The sequence below is a fragment of the Hydractinia symbiolongicarpus genome, chromosome 4 (assembly GCF_029227915.1).
Source record: "Hydractinia symbiolongicarpus strain clone_291-10 chromosome 4, HSymV2.1, whole genome shotgun sequence".
In the NCBI taxonomy this organism is placed as follows: Eukaryota; Metazoa; Cnidaria; class Hydrozoa; order Anthoathecata; family Hydractiniidae; genus Hydractinia; species Hydractinia symbiolongicarpus.
The window spans coordinates 21,086,878-21,098,921 of NC_079878.1; the positions used below are offsets into that span (position 1 = coordinate 21,086,878).

At 34.2% G+C, this 12,044-nt stretch overlaps 1 protein-coding gene across 1 annotated transcript in view; it reads left to right on the forward strand.

Annotated features, from left to right (window-relative positions):
* The window catches only part of LOC130641779 (titin-like), a 63,041-nt gene that overhangs the window by 29,641 nt on the left and 21,356 nt on the right, over positions 1-12,044 (forward strand). The window contains exons 25-35 of the mRNA XM_057448727.1: positions 152-186; positions 410-754; positions 871-925; positions 1,094-1,155; positions 2,553-3,539; positions 5,310-6,182; positions 7,386-7,979; positions 8,065-8,346; positions 8,560-9,942; positions 10,424-11,344; positions 11,605-11,940. Of these exons, the coding sequence (XP_057304710.1) occupies positions 152-186; positions 410-754; positions 871-925; positions 1,094-1,155; positions 2,553-3,539; positions 5,310-6,182; positions 7,386-7,979; positions 8,065-8,346; positions 8,560-9,942; positions 10,424-11,344; positions 11,605-11,940 (5,873 nt within the window). The remainder of the gene's footprint in view (positions 1-151; positions 187-409; positions 755-870; positions 926-1,093; positions 1,156-2,552; positions 3,540-5,309; positions 6,183-7,385; positions 7,980-8,064; positions 8,347-8,559; positions 9,943-10,423; positions 11,345-11,604; positions 11,941-12,044) is intronic.

Here is a 12,044-nt window from a genome sequence, read left to right on the forward strand (position 1 = left end):
CTACTTTTTGCAAAGTAGGAAATTTTGTGTTTAAAATACTGCATGGTGGTGAATGTAATTGCACTAGATGCAACGAAGACATGAACAACATAATATATGATAGTGATATCTATAAAGGTTAATTTTAAAATGTTTTTTAATTTTTGTTTAGTGAATTTCAAGGAGATGTGGATTCAGTTGTGCCTGGTGAGTTTATTAAGTAGCTTATCTTTATAGTCTTTATTGTGAACACTATGTCTAAACAGTTTACTTTTTATAAAGTGAAGTTATTTTTGCGAAACAATTGAGCTCCACAAGTGCTTACTTTGTGAAGTATACCAAAAGTTTTTTTAAGAGAGTAGTTACTTTAATTGAACCCTATTATAAACAAGCAAAAGTTTAGTTATTTATTTCATGTTCAACATTTTAGAAAAGAAGCCTCGTACTGAATCTATTCCTGTGGAAGTATCATTACTTGTAGACACAAAGCCGCAAGTGAAGCCAGGCGTTGTAACTCCTTTAAAAGATCAGACTGTAATTGAGGGTGAAAATGTTGTGCTGAGAGCAGAGTTTTCTAGTCATTTGCCATTGGAATATTCATGGTTTAAAGATGAAGTCACTGTAAATAGTTCAGAACGACTCAACATTTCTACTGATGGTAATTGGGCTATACTCCGTATAAATAATTCAAATGTGGATGATGAAGCAGAGTATGTCTGTCTTGCAGCAAATGATTTAGGATCATGTGAAACCGCTGCAGAACTTCTTGTTGATGGTATGAGCAAATTAATTGATTGTCTACTTTCTGTTTATTTATTTTTTCTGTGCGTCAAGGTTTCATCATTCCTAAAACGAATATAATAACCTCAGAAAATGTCTTTTTTTTTTCAGAAGCTGAAAGCCCTATTCAAGATAAACTTGATACTTTGGAAAAAGAAAAAACAATGTAGGTTCTGTGTATAATTTTAATATAGAATAATATTAACACATGCCTACAGAACACATAAAACGATTTAATAATTAGTTTCACAAGAAAAGAAAACAAATGACAATATAGGCAATAAAATGTTTTTACTTTGATAGATTACTTTTAAAAAAATTTTACTGTTTGCAGTGAACCAGAAGTGAAAGCCAAACTGCAAGAAGATGTGAAGCCGGTACCATCAAAAACAACAGGTATGATTAATCATATGTGCTCTTCTAAGTGATAAACAAGAAACTTATGGACTTGAGTCTGTTTTTGATTTCAGTGTGTTTATTTTGTCTAAGAATGTTTCTAATTTTTTTATTTTCAAAGCATTCTAATTAGCCAGAACTTGCTATTTTATTATATTGTTAGGCCACCTTTAAGAATTTGTTCGCTTGCTGTAGACCGACTTGAAAAAAATAACTCAAGTCGGACGGTTGGGGAAATTCTTTTTATTAGTCCTCTTTTCAGACAATAAAATTTACTAAAAACCCCCATCAAAGCAAAATTTTGTCCAATACGTGATGTAATACAGTGACTAACAGTTTTTCTGGGTTGTTCACGTTCCTCAAGCCTACTCGAAACCACTTTTTTAAGATAACATAGTAGAAGAGTAGTACGCATACTCCATTGGTGTTGCACAAGACATCTGTAAACCACCCTGGGTATTTCGCGTGAGTATGCCTCAAGCATAACAACAGCGAAAAGATGGAAATTCAGTGAAAAGGTCTGAAAAAAAGAATTTTCATGTCCCCCTGACCCAATTTTTTTAAGTCAGCGTCATTTTCATGCTATCGATCGAGTTACGGCAACCAAAGAATTTTTGCATGGATAGCCTTAGTGATATTGTTGTAACTTTCAATAAATTCAGATGATAAATTTTATGTTGTGTTACTTGTGTAATTTCTCATACTGTTTTGTTTTATAAAGAGAAAAATAATTATGCATGTCATTTTCCTTTGAGAAAAGTAGTACAAACTACTATTTTTTAACTCACCTGTAGACCTGTGAGTAGAAAGGGTTAGGGAGTAAGGGTAATGCAATATGAGGCTCACCTGTAATTTTTTTGATATTATTTATCTATTAACAAACTTTACGGTCATAGTTGTCTTAAATTACACCCTTTTGTCTCAAAAGTTTTTTAATGCAATTAATAATTATTAATTACTGCTTAAGGCATTCACGGTATGACCTTTCTATTACATGTTTGATACAATACTACCCAACTGTGGTCTCGCAAATTACCTACAATACTTAGTGGTTTTCTATAGACCTTAGAATAAAGTTATTTCTTAATGTTTTCTCTAAAACAAACAAAAAATCATTAATCTACTGATCCAATTTCATCCTATTAAAATTTATTTAAGCTTTTCAAATCTGATAAAGATATTACTTTATTACTTTTGACTGCATTTTGATGTATATCTTTGGGTAAAGAGGTTAATTAAGTGAATTAGAGGTTATAATTAATTATTTCTGACATTGTTCACTGTTTAGTGTATTTGCCAAACTCATGATTAGGACTTAGGCATACTAAGGTGTTTTATCATAATAATTGTTCTCTGGTGGTGGAAATAACCCTTTCGTGTTGTTTTTTTAAATGTAGAAAAATCTCCACCACCACCACCTGCGGCTAAACCCAAGCCAAAACCTCCTGCTCCTAAGGCGGCCAAAAAACCTGCTGTCGAAGTTCCTAAAAAGCAAGAAAAACTTGAACTTGCAAAACCCCTATCAGACTGTGAATATGGTGTTGATGATTCTGCAGAGCTTGAGTTGGTGGTTACACATGATCAAGAACTTCAGATTGAGTGGTTTGTTGATGAAGATCCAATTGAAGAAGACGATGCTATTCATTTTGTTAATTTGCCTCCATCATACAAACTAAAGATTGATTCTTTGCTTGAAGAAGATGAAGGGGAATATTCCTGCATTCTTACCAATTTAGCAACTAAAGAATCTATCACATCAGCTTGTATGCTTACTGTTGAAGCCAAGAAAATAAAACCTCAATTTATAACCCCTTTGGAATCAGGTGAAACAGATGTTGGGGATTTCATCGAATTTCGAGCTCTTGTAAAAGGCACGCCTAAGCCTGCTGCTACTTGGTATTTTAAGGAACAGAAATTAGAGCTGTCTGACAAATACGACTTTGGGCAGGAAGATGACGAATATTATCTTATTGTTGATGATTGCAAGCCTTCAGATACAGGTAAATATAAGCTGATCATAGAAAACAGTGAAGGTCAGGAAAGCTGTTCAGTCAATCTAGATGTGATTGGCGAAGTTGAGCAAGTAGAAGATACCAGCGCTCCAACGTTGGTCCTCTCTGAAAAAAGTCAAGACAAAATTGAGAAAGTGGAAGGTGAAGAAATTGTACTTTCAGTAAATTGTCATTGTAAGACTGATCCTGAGGTTTCCTGGTTTAAAAATGGTGACAAAATCACAAGCACAAGTAATATCGAAATGAAAAACGAGGACAACTTTATACATCTTGTCATTAAAAAATCTTCTCCAGATGACTCAGGAATGTATACCTGTGTAGCAGAGAATGAATTTGGAAGGAGTCAAGTATCAGTAAACATGCACATAAAAGGTAAAAAAAAACATTAATGTCTTGTTTACACTAAATCTTTTTTTTGTATTGTTTGTTTTTATCCAATGAGTACACATATGTGCTTATTTAAATATTGTGTTTGTTTATTAAAAAAGTTTTGTATAGTTTAGAAAGATTCAATTATACTGTTCTTAGAACGTTGATTGACAGTTTTTAAAAGCATTTCAGACTGCTAGATCTTGTGTGCTTGTTGAGTTTTAAAGTTCATTGTTTGCTTTTGTAAACAAACTTTGAAAGAATTGATCTTCAAAGCATCTATAATTAATCTTTTGTATTGATACCTACTTGAAATATTTAAGTTCACCTTCACATTTTTCATTGTTTACAAGATTAGGTTGCCATTAGCAACACTGGAAATTAAACTTCATTTAAAGAAGATAACATTAGTCTAACAACGTTCATAAAAATCATTTTCTGTTAATCCTGTTCACAGTTAATGTTGTTTTGATGGTCATAGGAAATTGTTGTATGTAACTTGGTGAACTGTTAATGTTATAGAAAGTTCACAACAGTGCAGAGTCAACATAGTTAGAAAGACAACATTTATTTTGTGGGTTTTCAATATTTTAAACACACTTTGACAAAACAGAGCCATGTTTTAAAGAAGACAAATTATTTTTTAATGATAGCATAATAAGTGTCATTATAATATGGTGTTATGAATGCTTAAATTATAAACTTCTTGAAAAATGCGTGGCGCTCAGAGCTTTGGTGTTGTGTTGAAAAAATCAACTGATAAAAGAAATTCTTCTGTGAGACGTAATGAAACACCAAAAGTTGTGGTTAATGGGGACCATGGTACAAAAGTAGTTAACAGTGACAGTGAAAGCTCACCAAGACGTTTAAATACATCAACAAATTTATCTAAAGTTTATCATAATGAACAGACTACTACTTCTAACTTAGATGAGAGAGATACAAATAAGACGATTTCTGTTAAAACAGGCATAACCCGTCCTGGTCATTCCAACAGCGAAGTGAAAAAGCCTTCATTGTTTACTGACAGTTCTCGTGATGGAACAAATAAACTTGTTGCTCGTAATTTTTTGACACATCAGTTGCAGAGGAACAGATCAATTGGGGCAAAAGTCAGTTTAAGACCAGCTGCCAAAAGGGTTGAAAATAGCATAAATGCTAATAAGTCTGATACAAAGAGTGGTGTTTCGTCTGGGGATTTAAACAAAGAAACATTAGATTTAGTAATTGGCAAGGCGGTAATTGGTGAGAAAACGATTACAACAGTGTCGACAACTTCAGAGAAGATAACTGATGCTAAACCAATTTCTTTTACTAAACATTCTTCAGTAAAGAAAGAAACATTCAAACACATCTCTTCTAGGGTAAACAATACAGAATTGCCAAAAAATGCTGTTAAAATAACCACAAATGGTACTGACACACACAAGACAGCTGCTCAGCCACTATTGGCCAATTGCACAAACAAAAGTCATGACTATTTTTCACTTAATGGTGAGAAAAAGATTACAGCAAACGAAGTAACAGAGAGAAAGTCAGATAAAAATTCAAATTCTCCAAGTGTTATTACTAACAATTTTTCTAGCAGAAGTATTTCTAGTGGGAAAGATAGAAAACCTGTATCGACAGTGACTGTCTCAACAGTAAATGCAGCAGCAAAAACAGTAGAAAAAAGAAAAACTGTAGTAACAGAATCTGAAAGTAATGCTAGTGATTCATCAGATTCAAGTTTAAGTGTGTCTAGTAACAATTCTGCTTTGTTTTCCACTTTAGCTAAAGACTCAGAGCCTGAATTTTTAGAAGAACTTAAAGATGTGTCCTTATTAGAAGGTGCTACTTTAAGCCTCACTGCTAAAGTAAAAACAGGACTTGATCAAACTGCTCAATGGCTAAAGGACAAAGTTGTTATTAAATCGAGCCCATACATTAAAATATCCTTTAAAGATGGTGTATCAACTATTTCTATACGAAATGCAGCATTGGCAAATTCAGGTGAGTATGAGTGTGAAGTCAAAAACAAGATTGGGTCAGCTACGACTACTTGTAATGTTATTGTTGAGAAGAAACCAACCCCGCCTGTGTTTAAAAAGCGACTCCAAGCAACCACAAGTATCATGGAAGACAAGAAAGCTGAATTCGTTGTCACTGTTGATGGAAGTCCACCACCAGAAGTCAAATGGACTTACAATAATGCAGATTTGGTAGAGACTGATAGAATTCACGTGTTACCTCCTGATGAAAAGCAACATAAAGTTGTATTTGATTCCTGCCAAATGTCAGACAAAGGCAGAATAAAATGTACAATCAAAAACTCTGCTGGAAGTGCTTCTTGCTTTTGTGATATATCAGTAAAGCCTGGGCCCCCCAAAATCAAGTTGATCAGTGAGCCTGAAATCAGCACAGAAGCTGGTCAAGATGTATATTTAGAAATAGAAGGTCCTTCAGATGGAGGACGATACAAGGCGGATTGGTACAAAGAAAGCAAGGCTATCTATCGTAGCACAAAAAAGTATGATGTAACTGCCAAAGATAATCGTTTTTCATTTGTCATAAAAGCTCTTGAAAACACTGATGAAGGTACATATAAATGTGTATTAGCAGGACCAGGTGGTCGAACAACACAAGAATTTAAGATTTCCATTCAAGGTATGTTTCCAGTCATTTATTTTCTTATTATTTTATGTTAAGTTACCTTACTAAACTGGATTCCATAAGGTGATTTTTTAAACATATAAAATGAAACATAACTTGTGGTCAAAAAAATATGTGAATTACTTGTAGATCTCCTCTCAAATATTTTGAATGTTTATTTAGGCTGGCGTCTGAACCTATAATAACAAGTTCTTTATTTTGAAACCTTGTTGTTATTGTGTTTTATAATAATGATTTGATCACTGATTGTCTTTTTAAAACGTTTTAGATATAGGGACTATCATCGGACCATATAAAACATATAACATTTTAATCCTTTTAAAATATGGAGTTTTTGTCACAAAGAGTATATATATATATATATCTAGATTGGTTCAGTTAATTCTATTAAGAGATTAAATTTGAAAGAAATATTTCGAGCTTCACTGTCCAATTTTTTTTGTTATGTTTTTAAATCTTTGTTGTGTGGGAGTTGTACATATTTCACTTATTTTAGAAACACCTCATAACTGTGTAAATAAAACAATATTTTTATTAATGTTGAATGAGATTGTTCATAATGTAAACAAAGCCTGTATAAGGAACCTAGAAAGAATTGCTAAATATCTGTGTATAAACAAAGCCTGTATAAGTGAGAAGGCATTGCTAAATATTTGAGCAATGAATTGAAAAAATGTTAAAAGGGGTCAATTTAAACACTGATACGCTTCAATCATGGACATAAAATATTGAAGTAAGACAACTAATTTCAAAGTACACCACCACAAGTAATTCCATTTGATATTTCTATATTACAGCCGCGCATTTTAAACTTGTCAATATTCACAGTGCAACTAAGGCTTACGATTTTAGGTTTTTTGCCGACGTTAGTACAACCATTTTTCACAAATTTCGTGACCTTGGGTCCCAACATTTTTATGCAGGTGTGCCAGAGAATTTGCAAATTTTAAACGCTATTCACCTGGCCAATATGCTTGTGCAAAAGTATCAACTTTGCACCATATCACTGCATAATATTGGTCATTTGATCCTTTTGTCCATATTTATAAAACAGCCTTCGATTTAATAACTTTGTCTGTGATTGTAGACTTAATGTTACCAAATGGGATATTTAAGTGGGAAAATATGGGCAGCAAAAAATATTGCACACCTTAATTTGTGTTAAAAACAGTAACGAAAAACTTTTTAATATTGTAGCTCCAGAAGGCAAGCCACCAAAAGTAGTTGACCAGTCCCCTGAGGAAGTCTGTGTTACTGCTGGTGAAAAAGTCAACCTAAATATTAAAGCTTCTGGTTACCCACTGCCCATTGCTGTTTGGTTTAAAGGAGAAGAAGAACTTGTAAGCAACGAAGACTTTAAGATTTCCTTCAAAAATGACACGTATCTACTGGAAATCAAGAAGGCAACATGTGACCACGATGATGACTACTACTGTACGCTTACTAATGAACATGGTGTCGACAAAATCATGTTTTCTGTTGTTGTGGAAAAAAAGAAAACAAAGCCATCTTTTGTTCAAAAGTTAACTGACATCACTGTTGAGGAAGGAATGGAAGCAGAATTTGCTACTATCGTGGAAGGTTATCCAGAACCAAGTGTTGTGTGGACACTAAATAAAACTGTGATTGAAGATGAAGGGCGATTTCAATTGTTGGTGGAGAATGATAACTGTTATGTGATGGTGATTGATAGTTGTGAGGTTGATGATTGCGGTATGGTTACCTGCACTGCTACAAATGAAGTTGGGAGCGTAACTTGTAAGGGAAGATTGGAACTTTTAAAACCTAAAGGTATAAACATTGCAACTGTTTTATGAAAGAGAAGGACATAAAGATTTTTTATTCTTAGTTTTTAGAAATGTTTTTTTTTGTTTAGAAGTGATTCCAGAGATCAAGAGTTCTTCTGATTCCATGATTACAGTTGAAGAAAACGGGGCCCTAACATTGAAAGCTGACATTTCAGAAACTTCTTCAGTCTGTTGGTTTCATAATGGTGTGAAACTTGAAAACAATGAGAAGGTGGAAGTGAAACAAGCTGGTGATTCGTTCTCAATGACTGTTTTGCGTGTTACACCTGCAAATTCAGGTGAATATATGGTGGAATCAACTTCAAGTACTGGCCACATTGCTAGCAAGATATTCACTGTTACTGTTCAAGGTATTTTTATTATTTTGTGTGTTTTTCTGGATACTGAGTTGTTTTATTTCTTTTTTTGTTTATTCATTGAGCAATTTTTATTTTGACAAAACGACATAATTGAAATATATAATATTTGAAAGAAACTTTATATTTTATGTTTTCCATATTTATTTATTTCTATTCTTTCATCTTTTTGTATTTCTAACTAATCACTAACACCTAATCTTTTAGCATACAAGCCTTTAAAGAAAACATTATTCCAAAAAGCTCTTCCAGAATCTATACACATTGGTAAGGGACAAATAATGCGTTTGGAGATTCATTTATTCGATTCAACTGATGTAGATGTAATCTGGGAACGTGATGGGGAAATGATAGATGAGGAGGAATCAGTTGTGTTTGGTCGAACAGGAAAGGTTCATTTCCTTGAAATAACTGGTATGCAAAGTGACGACGAAGGAGAGTATGAAGCATTTGTTGGAACTGATGCAGGCGAAGAGGAGTCTTGTTTGTGTAAAGTTTTTGTTGATGATGTAAAGCCAATTGTTGAAAATAAAACAGGAAAGAAAAGCATTCCTCCACCAGCTGCAAGTAAGCCAGTTGAACACAGCAAGCAGAAACTACCTGAAGTTAAGCCGAAAAAGAAAAGTCCTGCACCAGAACCAGTGTCAGGTAAAATAGACGCACAAGAGGATGGTGATGTTTTGGAAAATAAAAAAGATGATATCACCAAAAGGGATAACATCACCAAAATTGATGATATCACCAAAAAAGGTGATGTCACCAAGAAAGGTAAAACGCCACCTCCTCCTAAACCAAAGAAAAAAAGTTCAGTCGTGAAAGCGGAGAATGATCCGTCTATACCTCCAGCAATCCAAGAAATGATCAAACAAGAGTTAGCGGCACAGAAGCAAAAAGAAGATCAAGAATCTGAGAAGGTGATCGTGACTGAAACTGTTGGTGTTGAGCAAGTACCAGAAACATTTACTGCAAAACCTCATGATGAAATTATTGATAGTGAGTCAGAAGGAGCTGAAAAAATTGATGAAGTTTTTGTCATTGAAGAAAAATTAAAACCAGTTGTTGTTATGTGTGAAGATGATGCGAAATTTTGTGTTCTTTTAAACAAACCAGCTGATGAATATCATTGGACAGTTAATGGTGAAGACATTGATACATCAGAACGCATTGACATTTTTGAAGAGGATTCTTCTTACAACTTAGTTTTCTTAAATTGCAACAAGAAAGATGACAAAAAGTCAGTAAAATTTGTTGCTAGCTGCAAAGAAAAAGAAGTGACATGCTCAGCCAGATTAACTGTACAACCACTAGTTCCCAGTCTTATCGACAAATGTGATCTGTTACCAGAATACACTGCAGGAGAAGATATCGAGTTAAGAGCACAAATCAAGGGACATGAAAAACCTCAAGTGGAATGGTTTAAAGGATTTAAGAAGTTAAATAATGTAGCTAACCGAACAGAGATATCTGTCGACGGAAGTGTTGTAGTTCTTACCTTGAAAAATGTTATAATTGCTGACTCAGGGATTTACAAATGTCTTGTCAAGAGCAAGTCCGGAAGTTCAGAATTAAAGTTTAACATCAAAGTGAAAGGTGTGCAGGCTAACATTTTTTGCTGACTTAATGTTTATGTGTGCAGGCTAACATTTTTTGCTGACTTCATGTTTATGTGTTTTATTTTTTTTCTAACAGATGACTTTTCAACGTTTACAAAAGATTACAAAGTATTTTGTGATTTTTTGCACATGCGCACACATTCTTGTAGGTAAAAAAAGCAGGACCATGTAAGGTTAACTGGCTATTATTGAAATTCATACTGAGTTTTTGGGAGAGCAAGATATAAAAGGCATTAAAGTTATTATTTTAACTATATTCCCTTGAAAAAAATCACCAATTTTTATATGGATTTGTCTTCTGTTTTCTGTTGTTTATATTTTCTGCCTACAGAAATGAGTGCGCATGTGCATTGTTTTCAACGTAAAATCAAAACATGACGTCACAGTAGTCAATATGTTTTCGTAATAATTAAAATTTTTTGCTAATTTTATAAATACTATTTCTTTCTTCTATTCAGCGAGAAAGCAGGAAGGCTCGCGTCCGGTGATACAATCGAAATTCCAAGATACATCCTTTAAAGTTGGGGATAAAATTGTACTTGAAGCCACCGTTGTAGGTCAACCTACACCCACAGTGGAATGGCTTAGAAACAATAAAAAGGTACGCAGCAGCCGCAATTTAGTTCTCTCACATGATAATACACTTCACAGATTAACGATAAATAAAGCCGGCGAGGATGACGGTGGAGAGTACAAGATTGTGGCGAAAAACAAAACAGCATCCACGTCTTTTTCAGCTGACATCAGCATTAAAAAAGCTGGCGGTAAACCTGTATTTGTAAAAGAACTGGAAAATATCGAAGTAATGGACATGGAACCTGTAAAGTTTGAAGTCGAAGTAAAAAATTGTGATAGTGTGAAATGGTACGTTGACGAAGAAGAAATATCCGACGACGAGGACTTTGAATTTAAAGAAGATGGCGATGTCTTCTCCTTTAGAATTGCATCTATAAATCCTGAAGACGAGGGAACCTACGCAGTAAAAGCAACTAATAAATATGGCATATCGACATCAGCATGCACATTGACAGTAAATGAATTAGAAGGGCAAGAAATCGATGTGGAAGATGGCGGTGACGTAGAAACACCAGCAGAAGAACCTGTCATTGACATGGAACTTAAGGATGATTGTGTTGAAGCAACTGAAGGGGAAACATTCACAACAAAATTTACTGTTAGAGGAAAACCTTCTCCAGAGGTGAATTTTTATAAAGATGATGATGTACTGGATGCAAATGAACATATTGAGATCATCAACAGGGGTGGAGAGTACACATTTAAGATCCGAGATTTAACAGAGGAGGATTCTGGGTTCTATTTGTTTGAAGCAGAAAGTGATGGTGGTTTTGTTGAGAAGGAGTTTGAACTCGTTGTAGCAGGTAGGGAAGTTAAAATTTATTCCTAGTAATCTTGTTTATATTTTACTCCAAATGTTTTTTTGTGATTAAATCTGTGCAAAACACTAATCTAAACATCTACCACCATCTTTTTAGTATATTTTTGCAAACTATATATCCATATCATAATACTACGCGCCTGTCTGTGTGAATCAAAATGGTAGCTGCAAGTAGCGACAGGAAAATTTCCATTGATTCCCATTGAGCTGAGGATTACGTTTTATGACGTTCCTTTCTTTTAGCTAAACCAAAAGTGAAAGTTCCTCCACCAGCGGCTAAACCTAAACCAGTTAAAAAAGAACCTGAAAAAGTTGCACCGAAACCACCAGCGAAAAAAGAGAAACCAACTCCACAACCTGCTACAAAGGAAAAAACAGTTCAACAAGCAGCCAAGAAGGAAAAACCAACTCCACAACCTACAAGTAAGCCAGTTAAAGAAAGTGAAAGTATCCCAGCGAAAGAAGAAGAAGTTGTTCTCAAAGGAAGAAGCAAAACATTTAAACCAGTCTTTACCACCAAGCTTCACGATGTCGAAGTCGTTGAGATGAGTGCAGCACGGTTTGGTGTAGTTGCAGAAGGTAGATGTTTTAGTATTATATCAACATGTTCCACAATTCATTTGACAGTTAACATTAAAGCTAGCATGTTGACAAAAGACAGAGTATTGTCTTTTTAAAAAGTA